Genomic DNA, 18820 nt, shown 5'->3' on the forward strand with positions numbered 1-18820 from the left:
TATTATAACATTGTGCACTATGTGTCAACAAGATTATGAGCAGGCAGTGTACAACAATGTCTTAGTATCAGTATCACTGAGTCACCTGCTTCGCTCTGTGTCTTCTGGCTCCATGCAGCCTTGTCCTCTTCAGCCGTAGTGGTGAAATGGCTGCCATCACTGCGTCTGAGCTCCTCCACCTCTTCTCCATCAGGGTTCAGCTGCTCCAGAGTACTGCTCAGCTGCTGTATGCTCTGGTTGGCTCGCTCTGAAATCCAATACACATACCAGTCTCATACAGCATATTATGTCTCTGCCCCATTACAGTTTAGTCGTGATGTGATGTGAACTTGCAAAACTCATTTTATAACTTTTAGAACCGCAGAAGTGGTGCAGGGGTAAAACACTTACCCACCACTCATATTGAGGAACAATTTGTGAAGTCACTGGGGTGCATAATAACAGAATTTTCCATACATACTTTGTTGGATTAGATAAATGTTTTCATATATAAATTAATCTTCATCTCCTATTGCTAAATGAAACAAAATCTTGGTGCAAGAGCTCACAAAAATAACACATGCGTAAAAAAAGTTCTTCACTTCTCTCACAGGCACACTCCCAGTGACAACACAAATACATGTAGGAAAAGCACAGGCGTAATTAAAAACATATAACTAGTAATAATTTAGCTGAAATTGTGCTAGATGATAGACTATCATGGCGTATATCTGCACTATTTGGGCAATATTTGTGCTTTGTTCTCCACGAAAAGTCGAGTAAAATGCCTGATAAGAAAAAGGCTATTTAGTTTCAAGTTTTGATGGTAATTGTGTGGCAATAGCTTGGAAGTGATGTTAGCTATCTGAAATTGGCACATGGCAGATGAAGGTTCGTTTTCTTGGACATGTAGCCTCGGCAAAGTGAACTCATTTCTATCAGGATGCTTGACAGTGAATCAGTTTTCCCGCAGAGCAACAGGTGGCAGTGACACCACTTAAACCCTCAGGTGTACCGTCTTTTCAATAGCATCTCTCTGCGACTTTAACTCAGGTGTTTTGTAAACAACACCTTAGCAGACAGCTTTCTGTAGCTAACACAGACAACTTTACTGCATATTAACTGAAGCTACCTAACCATTTAACGTCTCTTTAGCCGCTAGCACATTTTTAGCAAATATAAAACGTTAATTTACGTCTCAGCTCCTTTTGGTAAGTGCCCAGCTGCTCCGCTTCCTCCTCATCTGAGTCTACAGGCTTCATTGATGTAAAAACCGACGTTAAATGTCGCTTTGTTACTAGCTAAACATGCTAGTACACCTTCAATAACCACAGCAACGGTCGTCAGTGAAGGTGCGTTTGTTTTAAGTGACTTCTTGTGCCGCGGGAGGTGCTTTCGTTTCCTACATTGTGACCTACATCACCTCCCGGGCAGGAAAACAAGTCGGTATGTATTGTCTTCATATCAAACGTCTCTCGCAGTTCCGTAAACACAGATAGATGCTGGGAATTGTAGTCATTGTTTGTAGTCACGGTTTCTAGTTTAACGTCTGCGACCCTGTGGTGAAGGTGGTGTACTGCAGCTATTACACGACATTTGACGTTGCTGCTGCAAGTGATGCTCAAGTGTTAAGAGTCTCAGAGAAGATCATTACAATCACTATAAGTACTGTATGAGAATCAAAGACCTGAGCTAATGCTGATGCTTCTTTATTTTTTATATACACTACACATTGAATCAAATGGCTCAATGTGTGTGATAGTGTGGCCTGTTGTGCAGCATCAACAGGGAAATAACACCCGAGTCTGCAGCTCCTGTTGTTTTGAGCCACTTTTACCTCACTGGCCATGACCACTCTCACCAGCCATCTTATCTGATGTAAAGCAGCATGTTGGAGGAGCCACAACAACAGTGAATACTGGGCTCACATTTGTCAGGCGACCATAAACTACTTTCTGCTCATGGACGCTGTTAGACTTGTAAGTTGTAAGATGTTGGATATAACCTGACTACATTTAAGGAACTGATGGAAATACAGCAGCAGAGAACAAATCTGTCAAGTGTCAGAGTGTCAAGTGTCAGTTGGCATCAGAATATGCTGCTTGTAGACTGCATGTGTTGTTTGATATATTCAGTAGTAAAGACGTGAATATGTACATCGCTTCAATGTTGCAAATAGATTTGGAGCTGATTTAAAATATTTCAGGCTAAATACTGCTGGATAGCTTGTGAGTTCAATACATCTTAATAATAACTTTTTTTGTATTATTATTATGAATCTGCAAAGCAACTAAATTCATCAACTAAAGTGAAGTAACAAGTTCAATATTTCTCTCTGAAATGTAATTAAGTAGAAGTAAAAGTAATATAAAGTGGAAACACTAATGTAAAATCTAAGTAGCCTGCCTAAAAATGAGTAATCAATAATACCCAGCCCTAACCAACACATTAATCAGAACAGCTTATGAGGATGCCCTCATTTACTTGTATTATATTAATCTGTCTTCTGTCCCCTTGTCATGAGAAATCGCTTTCTCTAACTTTAAGAAATATACCAAAACATGAATATATCCAGTACATGTAATGCAACTGTAGAGTTTTCAGAACTGGGTTATTTTGAGTCTCCCTTGTTAATTAGATTTGACGAGATAAAACTTTGATGATCCCCGTGGGGAAATTTCTGCAGCAGAGAGGAAGATGCAGATAAGAATATGAGACAGGAGAGCTATAAATGCAACACAGCCTCTGATAAAGAGAGACAGCTTGAAGGCTCAAAGAAAGAACATAAAAACGAAAGAGTCCGCAGGAGCCACAGGGCTAAAGATCACCTTGTGTCCTGGTTATGTTCTTTGGTTTGCTCTGTGTTATTTTCACTTCTCTTATCATCTTATTTTAGTGGTCCACTGAGTCACCACTCAGCACACCTACGTGCACACAAAGATCAGACTGCTGACATAAGATGATCGACTGGGTGATTGCTTGTGGGATTACTTAGAATTACTTTCATTTGGTTATGAAATTGTGGACATTTCACATGAAGAAATGGGTATTAACATCCGCAGTTGTTTAAAGAGATAGTGAATGATTCACACTATAATGTAGCAGCGTTTTAATCAGTTAAAGTATGTTTATGAATATGGATTTTTAAGTATTTGTTTATTATATTATGTAATAGATACATATTATCACCACTGGTATCCATTTACTTATCAACACTTTTTCACTCTATGAGAATTGAGCAAAGTGTACACTGATGAAGGCCATGAGATTTGGCTGAAAGAACTGAGGAAATCTAGTAAGTGGACACTGGGTGCAGAATTTCTTTGTCAAACTATCATTTCTCAGGTCAAATGCACCAAACACAACACACTGTAAGGATTTGTTCACGTGTGTAACTCTATAACTGTTGATGAATTCATTAACCAGCATTTGAAATGTCCTTATATATGTTTACAGCTATACAACAGTTAGTTATAGACACTTTAGTCAGTGTTTACATGTTTGTATGAATGTTAAATAAGAGGGGTACATCATTTTCCATGGGATTGTGAGCAAATAGAACCAAAATGGGGTAAAGTGTGTGTGCCGAGTGAGACTCTTCATCAAACACAGACTGACTACAAGATCTCACTGAGCATGCAGATGTGCTTCATGACTGGACCCTCTCTAACCTAAATGTGGAAGCTGCCTCAAGTTCCAGGCAAAAATTACACAGACTCGGGGGAGTTTTGAATGACATAGATACTGTTCAGTGGAAGGGTGTATTTGCTGCTGCTTACAAAAGGGTCAGACAAAGGTAACCATGGATACACTCTCTTCCTATTGCACAATAACAGATAGCTTCCTGTCAAATGAGCCTTGAGTGTACTTTTGAATTTTGCGACATTTTGGTTTTCAACAGAGGAGGCAGTGAGTCAGACTTTGGCAGGTTCATTCATAAACAGGCACTGTTGTAATCTAGATTTGACATTTTCATTCACAGATTATTGTGACAGTTTAAACACAGACTTCAGCTTTTATCGATTTTAAATCTGCCTCTTCAATTGTGTAAATTTGAGAGCAGTGTTTTCGCTCTGAAAACGTTTTTCGAAAAACAATCCAGTGGCTTTTGAAACCTCTGTTTTCACTGTGTGTCAGAGGGTTTTGGTCATCATCTGAGCTCTAACTTTGTTTAACTTGCATTAAATGATTTTTTGGCCACTTGAGGGGAGCAGAATCAAGCTGTAAACTCTTCAACAATGTCCAAGTTGCTAATTGTTACAGTCTGTTGTTGTGCAGGTAGTATACACAGTAATGCTTTTTTTAAATGTATTTTTTTTTACAGCTTTTCTGCATAAAACAGCCACCTGGTGCATCTGTAAACAATGTTGATGAGAGCAGTGAGAAGAAAGACATTAAAGCAGCGGACTGTAAAATTCAAAACACTGAGAGTCTAAAAGGCTCTGTAGAGCTGAGGTGAAGTGAGTTTGTTACAGAGGACACCTTTCACATTACATGTAGTGACTATTGATTATAGTACCTTTAAGGAATTTGCACCACAATAACAATAAAGGTCCAACATTGTTATGCTGCGGTCCTATAGTGTCACAATCCAGATTTAAGACCTTGATCATTTTGGTTTTCATTGTGCTCACATGGTGCAAATTCATACATAAAGCTTTGTTTAATCAAGTTACCACAAACTAACTAATGTACTAATATTCAGGTAATAATAATTCTGTCTAGCACACAGAATGAGTGCTGCTGTGTGGTACCTACACAATGCACCGAGAGTGATTGTTGTGGAGTGGAGTGGAAAAAAATGTACTTTGGGTTCTTTAATAAAAGTCAAACTCAACATCCCCATGAAAACACATTTCTTTTAATTGGTGCACACAGACCGCGACACAATCATTTTACAGCTAAATGTGCAGTCTGTGAGTTGTTTCTGTCTTGCAACATTTTCCATCTGTCTTTATCTGAAATGCAGAACAAAATGCAAAATGCTCCCATACCTCCTGCGTCAGATTGATTTCTATCATAACAAAGTCCCCTCTCTCACTTTCTCGTGCTTGGTTTGAACTAGTTGCTGCATTCACTGTGTTCCCACAGTGTCTGCTCTGACAGCAAGATAAAACAAGGTTATTTTCACATACATTAAACATGAACTTGGCTGTTAAATCACTCTTTATTCCCCTACAGGATTCACTATCATAACAGTGCAGGTTCACTTTTACATTTTGGTGTCACTACTTTAACATACGCATGTGAGCAATGAATGTTATAAGAACAACAAAGCTGTTCTTTATGCTGCAAACACTGCCAGCGTTTTGACGTCTTTACTCCAAATTACTGATTCCAAGCAAATTGAATTTAATTCATTCAATTCAATTCATTGTAGTGAACATCAGTTTGCCATAGTGTGATGTTTATTGAATCGGAAAAATATTCTTAATGCCTTTATATTTGACCATGCCATCCAGGTCTATAGGGCTATACGTCACACAGTTTTGTATTTGTCATTTGAATGGACATTATTTACTGTGACTCTATGTTGCTGTGTAATAGATAACTCCTTATGTACCCACACATCTGTATCTATATTTCAAGTCCTTCCGTACCTTGTTTTTCTTTTGTGTAATTATTTTTACTCTGCATGGCAAGGTTTACTGCACCATTGCAGTTAAGCGCTCAAGTGAAACAGCACAAGGGAGTGTTTGCATGCTGGGGTATTTCCAGGAAACCACATCAGCCTAACAATGTTACTGTGGTAAAGCAGTAGGTTGATGAGAAAGCCCACGCACAACCCTGCAGTCCCACACTTGTTAAATGTCACCTCTGCCCTGCCATATATAATTAGCACTGATTCCCCACCCGTCACTGCCATATCTCCCCTCACTCCAAACTCCCCCCACTGCATCATCCACCCCTCCTGAGTTAACTGTCTGAGGGTGGGGGTTCCCATTTATTTTTCAAAAGCATGACGCCCTAACATACGCCTGGAAAGAGCTGAAAAGTGACCAAAAAAAGTACCTAAGAAAAATCATCACTTGTACTTTTTTTTTTTTTTATGGAAATGTGCAACAATGAGAAAAGAAATAAGAACAGAGGCGGAGAGAAGACAAAGAGAAAGCGAGCTAACCCAGTTAAGTATGGAAAAATGGTGCAGTCTGCCACATCTAAGCCAGGCCTCAGTGATCAGTTATTTGATGACTTTTGCAGCACCCACTGTACTTCCTACACTGGAGATGGATGCAGTGCCAGTAGTGAGCAACTGCTTTTCAGCAGAAACAGTGTTAGGCAATAAGCAGCGTAGTAGAGAGGGATGCTGTAATAATAGTGCAATGTTGAAATCTCAAAGAGCACACACAAGCGCACTGTATGTGCTTGTATGGTCGCATACACACAGTCTGTGATCATACAAGCACGCACACACATTTTTCTCTCCCTCCAAACCAACACACACACACACACACACACGCACACACACACAATAACTAGAGACAAGAACCACATTAGACAGATTTCAGATTTCTTAATAAAAATAATTCATTTCAGGACGACATATAAATAATTATTGAATCACACAATACAGATATCTTGATATGAATAAATACTTAACAAATAAAACCAGGCTTTTTTTCATACAATACCCTATTGTCGAAAGGTCACACAAAGAAACTTCCACACAGTTTGCATGTTTTGTTACACCCTCTGCTCTTAAGCAGGTTGCTCTTCCTACTGTTGGAATGTCCCTAAGCGAGTCGGAGTACCATTCCTAAATGCCTCAGCAGCTTAGACAAGTCATGTGCAACTTATGTGATCTCCTCCCTGTCAAACTCAGTCAATGCCCGTAACCTTGTTAAGGGCCCTGATGAGCTGACCACTAATTGGCCTTTAATTGATTAAGGTTTGTCTAGAGGTGATTAAAGCACACAGAGATCTACGTACAGGCCATCAACACATGGGCTGGCCCGACAGCTTTAGATACAGTTGAATGAAAAGGCAGACCGAGAGCCTGTTTGTCTATGCTTTTCTAACCAGAGCCACAGATGGACATCTACCTACACCAGTGGGGTCCTTCAGCAGAAGTATGAGGGGAACAACTCAGTTGATATCACATTTGAGTTAGTTTGATAAATGTTTTACACTTGCGAGTGTCTTTATTGATGAATATTTCTTCCAAAATAGAAACTCATGAAAGGTAGTGCCCATTTGGGGACTTTCAACATGACAAAGCTTGATGAGCTCTAGTCTGTGGTTTCACAGTATCGGAGATGTCTATCTGTGGCACTCTTATTAGTTTAGAATGGTCCAGGCTGGCCATTTTTAAGGAGGTAACAACAACTGTTTGGCGATTGATGGCACATGTATATTTTTTGGCAGAAACAAAACCAAATATATCAAAATACATTAAAAAATCCCAAAACAAATAATAAAAAAAACAAAGTAGGAATGTCAGTTTTGCGTATTCCAGACGCACACATGCGTGCGTTTTGTGTGTGTGTGTGTGTGTTTGTTGGAGATGAGGCATCGGGTTGGAAGGTCCTACAATATGGACCAAGATCCATATTCACAAAAGCATTTTATAGGTGGGAGCACTGATCCAGGATCACTGATCAGGCCCCTCTGGTCCATAAAATTTCAATCACTACTTAAAGGCAAAACTTATCGAGGATCAGCCCCAATACTGTGCTGTTGTAGCAGCAGCACAAAACACATTCAGATAAACAAGATTAGCCAAAGCAGGCAATTGGATTGCTCTCTAAAGTTTTGAAATTGTCGCCTTGGCACATCCAGTGGGGTGAAGCAGAGAGGAATGCATTTCTCTGTGGGTTTGTTTACCTGCACATCACCTCAGGCTGGGGTGGGGCGCGTACAATCTCACAGAGCTGTGTTTGCATGTGCATGTGTGTGCATATGCGTGTATGTGAGGGTAAGCTGGATAATCATCCAGACTTCGCCCGTCATTATGTTCTCAGTTCTCTCTATAGTTGGCAATCCCCTTCTGACAGAACTGGAGCTACTACATTTGTGTGCGCGTGTGTAGATATGTGTCTATGCATTTCTAGGTGCTTAAGTGGTCAGTAAACAGGAAAACAATGTCCAAGGCAACAGATCTGTTTTGGAGGAGAAGGAGGGAAATAAGAGAAAAGACAGGAGGAATAGAAAGAGAATGAGTCCTGTCTCTACAGTGTTCTCTGCCTTCTGTCCGCTGACACCGCCAGCATGTTGGCTACAATGGAGAGGCTTGTATTTCTGTACATGTAGCACCAAAACTAGCAGGGGCCTGCCCTGTCTGTCTTGCACTGTTCAGACACATGGTCTGTTCTTACTTTCCATGTCTAGCAATCCCATCCCAATGTTAACTTAATTTAACAGATAAGTAAAAATACTAATGTTAATTTGGCTCAAAAAATAAACTAAAAACTTTTGACTAATGGAATAAATTTACCAATATTGATTGCAAGAGCTTTTCTTGACACACTGGAGTGTTTTTAGAGAACTAAGCCAATTTCATTTCCAGTACTTCACATGCTTTGGCGCACTTCTGCTTACAACTTCCACAGATTTGTTGCTGGGCTTCCCAAACTACTGCATTGCACTTCACTCTACAGAGCAAATGCTAGACAGACAGGCAGACAGATACACAGATGGGTTAAGACAGACAGATAGACAGACAGACAGATAGACAGACGGGGGGTATAAATCCTTGGCTGTGGTCTAGAAAGCAATGTCAGATGCTTCTTGTTATGTCAACATACAATCATTTTGTCCGGCACGATTCACTACGTACCTCTAAATACATATTGTACACAAGAGTTAAGTCAGTTGCTCTGACATGTAGCCAAACCTCTCACCGTGTAAGTGCACAGAGCACATCAGATGATAATAATTGCACAAAGAGGTATTCTGGAGGCCATGTCTACTGCGAACACACACACACACACACAATCACCCCCTCCCCCCACGTACACACACGCTCTCTTCACATTCTACATGGGGGGTTTGATTTTCAGGCCATAAGGTTACTAGTTAGTCACTAGCTAGTTAGTTAGTTGGTTAGTTAGTATCAGAGGTGCATTGACTGGCATGGGGCGCCCACAGCAGGGCAGCGGTTCTAGCATGCTAGCGATGTGTCATCATCGTTGTTGCGTGCGTGTGTGCGTATGTGGTCAGCCGCGGTAAATCTGTTTGAAGTGGTCACACTCATTGCAGTAGCCCTGTTTCTCTTGGTTGGCGTAGTGGTCACAGCCCTGTGTCCTGCACCGCTGCTTGGACTTTTCCTTGGGCGCCTGCGCCCGCCTGCCCGCCTCTCTGCCCTGGCCACGCGTGTGGCACTCTGGACAGAGGTCTGTGCAACCCGGGGACACATTACTGCAGCCACTCCGCCGGCACTGAGTCTGGGTCTGGGTCTGGGATTGCTGCGAAGATCTGGGTTTGGCTGCCCGGTCACGCTTTTTGTACAGAGAAAGAGAGGGTTGCAAAGAGAAAAAAAAGAGAGATCATTTGGTAACTGAAAGGGAACGGTGTACCAGCAGGATCTTGCAAGAAATGAGAGGATAGCCAATGAGAGTCAAAGAAAAATAAGACAAACATAGGAAGGATAAGACACAAAAAGTTATGACAGACACCTACCATGACCAGAGGAGGGGAGTGGGGGGTGCGATGTGCCACTTGGTTGAGCCGTGCGCTTTGCTCTTTGACGTAGCACTTGTCGCAGTAGCCCTCCAGCATTGCCTTGCCAACCGCACCACACCCAGGCCCACGACACCGTGAGGCGTTCTGGAAGCCTGCCTCCAAACCATGCCGGCTCTGGACCGGGGCAGGGGGAGGGGTCAGGTCTGGAACAGACAGTGGCCAACATGAGCAAAGTCCCATATGATTTGAGTAAATTTGAGTAAAGAAAGATAAAAATCCAATTAAACATTAGGCAACAATCATTTCCACAATGCAGAACAAACTGACAAAGGCTTTTGTTTAAAATAACTAAGGTCTTAAAAACTAAAAAATTGTTTGTCTAGTTTCAGCACTTACGGTGGTTGGTCTGATAGTCTACGTAGCAAATAGTGCAGAAACCCAACTTCTCTGGCGTCCCAAAGAACTGGCAGCCAGATCTTTTACAAGGTCGTGCCAGAGGGGCTTGCCAGGCTGAGGTGTGCCCTGGGGTTAGGGTGAGGCACGGGCGCTCAGTGTCCCTGGCCTGGCTCCAAGCTGAAGATGAGGCTTCCGTCCTGGGGTTGTTCTGCTGTGGCTCTCCCCTCTCTGGAGCCTGCTGTCTCTGCATGCAGGGTGGACACAGGCCATTGAATATCCTGAACGCCTCCTGTCTGCACATGCTGCAGCGCTCTGTCTCCGTCTCACACCCCCCCCACTGGGTCCAGCCAGAGCCCTGGACCGGGTGAGGGACTACAGGCCCCCCATTGGGGCCTGGGAGTCCTGTAGCAGCTGTTCCAGCTCCAGGGGGTCCGTGGTTCTGCCTGGAGTTGAAGCAGCGCTCACAAAGTCCATCATGCTCCACGCTAAGGGTAAAGAGGCAGCCGGGTGTCTTGCACTTCATGGCATGAGTTTCACTGTACAGGCTGAGGCTGGGAGCTGTGGGTGGGGCTGAACGGGGGCTGGAGACAACTACCCCTCTCCCAGAGGAGGAGGATGGGGGGCTGCTGCTTCGAGCACCTCTGGAGCTCCCCTCAGTCTCTGATCCCCCGATCACTCCTATCCCACCTTGTACGCCTCCTCCCTTGGTCTGAACCACTCCCTCTATCCTCGCTCCTCCACCAGTAGTAGCCTGACGCTTCTCAAAGCATTCATGGCAATGAGGCTGCGTGTCCACAGAGACATAAAAGGTGCATCGTGGTGTCGCACAGCGGATCTCGATGAGGGAGAGTTGGGAGACGGAGAAGGGCGGTGGGCGCTGCGGCTGGGCAGCCCATGCCTGCTCCTTGTCCTCCTGCCAGCGCTGGTACTCATGGTTGACAAGTTGCAGGTAGTCCTCCATCAGGTTCATGTCTTCGGGAAGGTTGCCCTCATCCAGCCTTGGAACAAAGACATGCAATGGGGTTCTTTAATTAACTGCACTTTATGTGATTTTATACTTTTTCAGTTAAAATCAAAGTTAATATAGCTGCTGTCTTCAAAGTGCTGATTAGATTTCAAGATGTCAAAACAATTGTACAACAATATCTGTGACCATAATCCTAAAAAATAAATCTCTTCTTTCCTGAGCGTGCAACGTGCAAAGCTGCATTAACAGTGTGACCAGGATCTACAACTGGGGTAGAAATCTTTCACTTTCACTTTTTCTCTTCCATTTTGTTCATTCAGGGGACAAAGTTTATAATCTCTTTGTACCGTGCAGCATTGATGATCCGTGTGGCATCGTAGCCCAAGCCTATGACGGGGATCTCTATCAGTAGAAGGTAGTCTTTGAGAAGCCTCTCTTTCTGCTGCTGTTCTTTCTCCATCAGGAAGTGAACCTTCAGCTCCTCGAAGCCCCCTCGTCCTGGGTTGATCAGTGGTACTGCTCGGATCTCTGGAAAATTCAGACCAAGACATAACACAGAAAAAAAAAACATGAGCATTTTTCTTTCTCTCTTCATTGTATCAGCTACACAACACCTGTCTCTCCGTGTTTCCTACCTGGGCCGCTGTCTTTGATGGTGATGAGGGGTGCAAAGTGCTGGGAGTCGTAGCCTAGTACTATTGGGTATTTGTAGCACTCGGTGGGCGGCCAGTGTAGCGGCAGATAAATCCCACCCACATTCAGAGGAGAGATGGAGGAACCAGATTTCATACTCCTGACCACCTGGTCTGTTGAAAGAAAGAAGAACAATTTAAGAGTAACTACTGATTGAAAAAAACATTGTTAAAAGCATGCTGAAACATGACCACTGAGTCTTAGATAGCAAACAAGGAGCAATATGTTTATTGCCTCCTCCATATTTTGAGATAAAAAAATATAAAGTGAGTACCTGCGATGACGATGATGGGTCTGCGGAGAATGTTGGAGAGGATGAAGATGTGAATGTCCTCCAGAGAGTCGAACTGGAGGCCGTTGCTACTGGAGACAGGAGACGCCATCTTCACAATCTTTTCCCACTCCTCCTCCCAGTTCTGGGACAATGCACATACACAGAGTTAGGATACGTGCAAACGTGTGTAATGGATTACATTTACATAAAAACATTTGATAGATTACATTGTAGGTTGGAAAATAAGTTGATGTGCTTATACATAGGTTGCATTCCTCTTTTTTTTTTTTGCTCAGTCTTCTAGCAATAATCTTAATGCAAATAAATGGAAAAACCTTTCGACAAGGACTGAGCCTTATCTTCTAATCTTCATACCGTGGTGGTGTATCGGAGTCCAGTTTGGGTGAACTCCTGGGACTGGACCAGCTCTGCCTGGAAGCGAGCTCTAAAGACACCCGTGTCAGTCTCTTTCAAAACACCGTGGAGGGCTTTTCGAAGCACCAGATCTGTGTCTTGAACACCCAGCATGTACTGAGAGGCTGCATGGAGCAAACAGTTCCCATCTCCTACAAGCAAGAAGAGGCATATGATATTAGTGCGGGCAGTTGATTTTGTACATGGGAACAGAAATTGTGCAGGGGCACATGAACACACACATGCAAATACAAATACAGTGTGTATACAGCACACACAACAGACAACTGCAGTGTGCACACGTACACACACACACACACACATAGGCGTAACAGAAGTTTGGGGATTTCCAAGCTGTCAGGTCAGTTGTTGCACTATCTGGTGTCTAGACTATTATGTGACCCTCACATGTCTGAAAGTACGCATTATAGACAAAGCTAGGCTTTTACCCTGCTGGCACCAGATAAATGGCCCTTAATTTACCTGTAATATACCGTTTTGAAAAATGAAATGCCTTCACTACCTTAATCTTGTTGGACAATCTTCTATACTTGTTGTCTTGTTTCACGTGAAAGTAAACTGCTTCCTGTATATTCTACCAACTCTGGTGTCTGGAGAGATAAAGAGTTGCCTTTTAGAAAAATCAATTTTTAAGAGTTGGTTTCTAAAAAGGCATGTGTGTGTATGAGAGCATGAGCAACTAAAAACCCTGGAATTTTATTTAGTCTCCTATGACAGCGCTGGGTCTTTTTCTCATTGTGAAACAGGAGAGCCTATGTTTGTCAATGTGTGCAGCAAAACCCTGTTGCCACACTAAACACAGGAATTTCCCCATGCTAACTTCTGCCTTTTGTGCGCGATCGTCTCCTATGATCCCAGCTCATCAATGCTACTCAGCTGGTCCTGGACTTTCCACAGGGGTGTGGCTTGGACAGGGTGGAATGTTATCTTTTTAACTACTGTTATCAACACCCGACGAAGGCTGTGATTAATGAGCGCCGAGATAACATGCGCAGTCACATGTATACGAAAGTGCTGTAATGTGTTTATTCTCTCAAGCCGTATCCTCCTCCATTCGGTAAGGTTTACCTGGCATTAGTTCACACACACCTGAAGCACATATACACCTTTCTTTATATAATCTAAAACATCTCCTAATCTAAGAAATGTTCACATTACAAGAGCTAGCCTCTGTGCAGGAACAGTTGATGAGTGTAGCCAGTGGTGGCTTGCAATAGACCAAACTGTGATCACATTTCTGAAAATAACTATATCTGTGGTGCAAGATGACTGTAATGTGAGATACAGTTGTTTTCATCTAACCGAAGGAGCATCCCACTGTACTTGAGAAAAAAACATCCACTTCTATTTCAGACTTGCTAGCTGTTGTTGCATTTCGGTGCTCTTGCATCACTCTCAACAAAAACATAAAGTGCACAGCTCTCTAGTGAGAAAAGGCATCCTCAACAGCACCATCCTCAAAAAAGATGCGTACACAGGCATACAAGAATAGGCACAAACGCCCAAACACACATGTATAATCAGTTCCTCTTATGCACAAAAACACACAGACTTTTGACCCTGAATTGAGCTGCCTGCCGCCTGAAGATGAAAGACGGTCTGCTGGTCCCATCTGTCTAAATATAGCCACTTCCTCTGTGGCAAGCTGGGACACTTCCTGAAAACACACCAGTGTAGGACCAGACTTAATCTGCATCTGGTTGCCATCCAGGTGACATTTACTGCAAGTTTGCTATGTTGTGCTTTTCTGGCTCTAGGTTTGTGTAACACATCATCCACTATCCCACTCTTTGTCTGTAAGCTGTCGAGTGAGACTATTCCAACATAACAAGTCCTGGCAAAGACTATTTTTGCATCTGCTTTGATAAGAATTGGAGATACAACGCCACAGTATGTTTTTATCAAATGATGCGGATACCACATTATGAAGAGAAACCTGAAGATGCACTTACAAGGCAAGAACACTGTGGCAGTGTGTGTGTCCTCTCTGCTACTACAGAATGTAGAGTCAGTGTATTGTAGCTGAACAAATCCTGCCTGTTGGGGACACATGACAGACATGGGATGCTGTTTGGGAAAAACCCTTGGATGCGTCCTAAACATTCAGAAGACAGAAGATGCACTGAATTTCAATAACGCATTTCTTCACTGGGTGGAAAAGTTGCATGCAGCAGGAAAACGCCTATCTAAACTGCTGAGGGGTAAACGTTTTTTGAAATTGTTTTGTTTTTAGGATGGTCAGTTGTATTTCTTCTGGCCTGGACATGATTTGGGGTTTTGTGAAGAAGCTGAGGGGTTTTAATCTTTTGTAAATTTGCATAAATGATGACCTGAGAAAAAGATTTCAGGCTAACAGGTACATTTAAGTCCCAGACGATGTGGCGACTGAGGTAATAAGAGTGTTATGACTCTGAGACACTTGATTAATACGACCTTCTCTGACTGGACGTTCATTGATGGGCTTCTGCTCTCTCACGTTCTCCCTCTGTATGTGTGTCTGTGTGTGTCTGCTGAGCTCCAGTGACTCAGCAGCAGTCAGTCAGTTGTGTGTGTGTGTGTGTGTGTGTGTGTGTTGTCCGTCCTCTGCTCAAAGTCATGTCTGGGTCCTTTAGAGTTAGACGCTCTGGCTCTAAATTCTGTCTCATTTTTATGACATCATCTTTGCAAGCCAGGAAATTCCATCCGGGTTGCGAGAAGAAGTCAGAGAAGTTTGTCGTCAGTTCGGGGGTCTTTTTCGAATTATGAGTCAACAGGAGTTACAGTAACTCTTTTAGTTAATACTAACTTCAGAATTGCCACGAAACCTCACACAGAGTGAGGAAAAACAAGAAAAATAATCATGTAGCCACAGCACACAAAACACCCAGCAAGTGTGATTGACATAGGAATTTCTCATTCTTAAGTGTTAATTGCTTCCTATGACAAATAAAGAAGCCATTTCCTCTGGAAACTCATATGTTTAAAACAAAGTTGTAGCCCTGCTTGATTTCCGCTTCCTTCTTCTGTTGTGAATGCTATGGCTGCTGTTTCTTTTCAAAGATTGTTTTTTCCCCTAATCTAAAAATAGTGTCTGATGTACACACCAGATGTATTTAAGTTATTGCACTATAGATTTTAGTCTATAGTTACTAAGCCATCAACATGAACCTACATGTGACAGGATGTTGGGGAACTTAAGGTGAAATGACTTGAGATGTTTTAAGATCCAGTGACATTCGCACTCCACACACACACACACACACACACACACACACACACACACACACACACACACACACACACACACACACACACACACACACACACACACACACACACACACACACACACACACACACACACACACACACACACACACACAACCCTACACAAAAACAGAAGGGACATACCCCTAAGGCTGTAAATCATAAACTATGGAAATAGTCGGGTCTGAAACATCATCGACAGTAAATAACAGTCCTGCATGTGACACCAAAGAATTTCCCAGTTCAGGGCTATGATCAGAAGTAATCAGGCCCATGTCGATACTCTGGGATGTTCCCATGATACAACATGCGTGTAATAGAAAACATGACTTCGCAATGGGCTGACTGAACTCAAACACTCAGCTCAGTAAAACCAAAGGGGCTGCCAAATGACTGCGTATGAAAGTGGAACCAGTGTCCCTCCATTGTTGTCATTTACAGTAACCCGGCTTGTGAGTAATGACATCTCAGAATTTACATACGAAATAGCTCTGACTCATTTATACGCACCTCCTATATCATTGCAAATGAAACAAAAGCAAAACACATCCTCCGTCCTGAGCAACGAAGATCGCTACAGTTCCTGAAATCAAGGAACAAAAGTTTGACATCAGCTCTGTGACCAATCTGTTGAACTGTTCCTGTTGTTGAACTTCGTATTAAATGCCATCAGAACAACAACTAAAACACAAATTTAAACTCTCAACCTCGGATAAAACATCCTAAAGCCTCACCTAAACGCTCAAAATTTTGCCCACAGGTAATAAAATCCTAGAAACTTGGTTCACCAGATAATCCAGAAAAACTCCTAAACATCAGCTAAATCTTTCTCACCATTGGTACGTAAGGGCACCATCTTCTTCACCTCCCGACACCAGTTGAGTTTCTTCTCCTGCTCCAACGAGGCCTGCATGGCTCGGTCCAGGATGGCGGCCTGCACCACCTCCCTGAAGGCCTGCGGGAAGTGGTTCATGGCGATCATCTCCAGCGTGTAACGGTGCATACCCCGCAGGTGGTGCATCAGGCCTCCACTGGTCGCCGGCTTCACCACGTCGTTGGGCACTCGCTGACGGATCTTCACCGCCTTCAGCAGGTTGGACACAAACAGGAATTTGGGGAGGAAGTTCTGACCCTGCGACATGGCGGATGTGTGGCCAGGTGGATGGAAGGAAGGGAGGAAGAGGAACAAGGAGAGGGAAAGGAGGAAGAGGAGGAGGAGGAGGAGGAACCAACCGCCGCTGACCGAACACCGTGGAAACTGGATGGAGAGAAGGGGAGTGGATGTGTTATTTCTCAGTAGAAAAGAATATAGTACAGTATATACCGACAGGACTGGTGGGAAATTTTCAGTGGAGATTCCCCTTCCTTATTAATTGAATCTCAAGACACAACTTAATTTACAGTTTGCTCAGGAAACCACCCGACACTCAGGATCGTCACACTTTAAAAGCTGTTTGGTGCTTTTTCACTGGAGATTCTGGTGGACCAAAAGGAATAGAGTACACAAAGAACCCTTTGTATCCTTGTTTGTTCTTTTTAATTCTTCTTTTCGTCTTGACGGTTTGTGAGTTTCCCCAAACAGGGGGTACCAGTGTCCCACTGAGCTCAGAGCGCTCCAACAATAAACTGGTGTTTTCCAGACTTGAACTGAAGGCCACCCAGGGCTTCCCAGACTGCTGGGAAGGTCACACTGACTGCCCCGCGGCCTCCTCCCTCGCCAACACCTTTCTCTAGAGGACAAGACTGTCGGCCTGCATTAAGTCTTTGTTTAACGCGGAGCGTAAGGCTAAAAATCATTCGAAAATGTTTGATACCAGAGTTTCAGTGCTGATACTGCTCTTAACAGCACAGTCACAGTCCTTTTTCCACCCAATGAGGTATGTAGACCTCTTGATATCGATCACTGTTTAATGGTGTCTTAACACAAGCAGCTGTACAGGAATTTTGCCTGAAAAATAAAAATAAATAAAATAAAACTTAAGTTTGCAAAGTCTGATGATTTGGATCAAGAAATGTCAGTGACCAAGACGAGAAATCTTGATGCTAGCGTTTCAGTACTTGACATTCTGTATTTTGATCATGACTTAAAAGCCTGAGGGTTCAGTACATAGTAGATGTGCAGTAGAAGTGGAGCAGAGCGATGGCTGAAGTGCAGTGAGGGTTTTAAAGGAGTATTTCACCCAAAATGAGGAGCGTGTCAGCACATTCTCAGCACACAGGAAGCAGAAAGCGACGGTCAGCAAGTGGGCCTGGAGTTTTGCTGACTTTTTAACTTCCAACAACATCCTCATATCATGCTGCCAGTCACAGCAGCTGTGACACTCTTTTTTTTTTCCAAGTCCACAACTCCAGCACCTGAATACTTGGCTTACAGTGGCCTCTGTGCCTTTACTACCCAAACAGCAGCAGCAGGTGCAACAACAACAGACTAGGCCATGCTAAAGGGCTAGTCAGCCACACGAGGGACTCGACAACAGACACCTGGATGTCAGTGAGCGTGTTGACACGAGTCATCGATCGGTGTTTGGCGTGTTGGCACCGCTGGAGGACTTCAGGCAGGCAGACGGAGGCACAGAGGTGGACGCTGCGGTTTAGGATGGCTGGCTACACAAAAACACAATAACAGGAGACTTTGCTGACGTTAAAGGCTTACGTAATTCCAATGACAACTACCTTTGAAACAATGTAGCCTCCAAATGCGCCTCACACGGCGGGTATCGACACTGTGTGGCGGCGCAGATGCTACATTTGGCTGTTTAAATGCCCCGTTATCCGCTCGAGGGTGACGTCTTTGTAAACAATGGCTGTCAAAGCCACTGTCGTGAGCAGGCTTCAAGCTTCCTCCATGTCCCCAGAAACACGACCACACATTACTCAAGGCCCAAACGTGATGCACCCACCAAGTGTCGCCCCCTTGGAGGGAGATGTTGTGCCCGCACGGGAGAGGACGGAGGACGGGTGTCTTACCTGTGTAATATGTCGGGGTGATAACAAAGCCCTCCCGGTTGCTCAGGCTAGTCCTCTCTCAGCCACTTCACTCAGCCTCACCGCAGCGGTCCTCGGCGCCATTCAACCTTCTCTTTCCTTTCAGTATCAGATCTATTTTGGAGCCTTCGCAGCTTGCGAAGCCTTTCAAAAGAGGACACACGTCCAATAATGATAGTTTTAAAAAAAGGAAAAAGCCCAAGTCAAGGGGATTTCCACACAGGG

General features: G+C 43.5%; 2 protein-coding genes across 2 annotated transcripts in view; both read right to left on the bottom strand.

Annotated features, from left to right (window-relative positions):
- Positions 1-1308, bottom strand: part of sdccag8 (SHH signaling and ciliogenesis regulator sdccag8) — a 45531-nt gene extending 44223 nt beyond the window's left edge. Inside the window, exons 1-2 of the mRNA XM_070840505.1 lie at positions 1175-1308; positions 86-247 (exon numbers count right to left, since the gene is read on the bottom strand). Of these exons, the coding sequence (XP_070696606.1) occupies positions 86-247; positions 1175-1241 (229 nt within the window). The 5' untranslated portion in view covers positions 1242-1308. The remainder of the gene's footprint in view (positions 1-85; positions 248-1174) is intronic.
- A 5174-nt stretch (positions 1309-6482) lies between these two features.
- tnfaip3 (tumor necrosis factor, alpha-induced protein 3) lies at positions 6483-18820 on the bottom strand. Its single transcript, XM_070840908.1, has 9 exons — positions 18578-18820; positions 16445-16868; positions 12306-12496; positions 11931-12072; positions 11599-11769; positions 11311-11491; positions 9997-10994; positions 9598-9803; positions 6483-9416 (listed from the first exon to the last, which is right to left on the bottom strand). The coding sequence occupies exons 2-9, from the start codon at positions 16749-16751 to the stop codon at positions 9135-9137; spliced, it is 2478 nt and encodes an 825-aa protein (XP_070697009.1). The 5' UTR covers positions 16752-16868; positions 18578-18820; the 3' UTR covers positions 6483-9134.

The sequence above is a fragment of the Pempheris klunzingeri genome, chromosome 12, assembly GCF_042242105.1.
Source record: "Pempheris klunzingeri isolate RE-2024b chromosome 12, fPemKlu1.hap1, whole genome shotgun sequence".
In the NCBI taxonomy this organism is placed as follows: Eukaryota; Metazoa; Chordata; class Actinopteri; order Acropomatiformes; family Pempheridae; genus Pempheris; species Pempheris klunzingeri.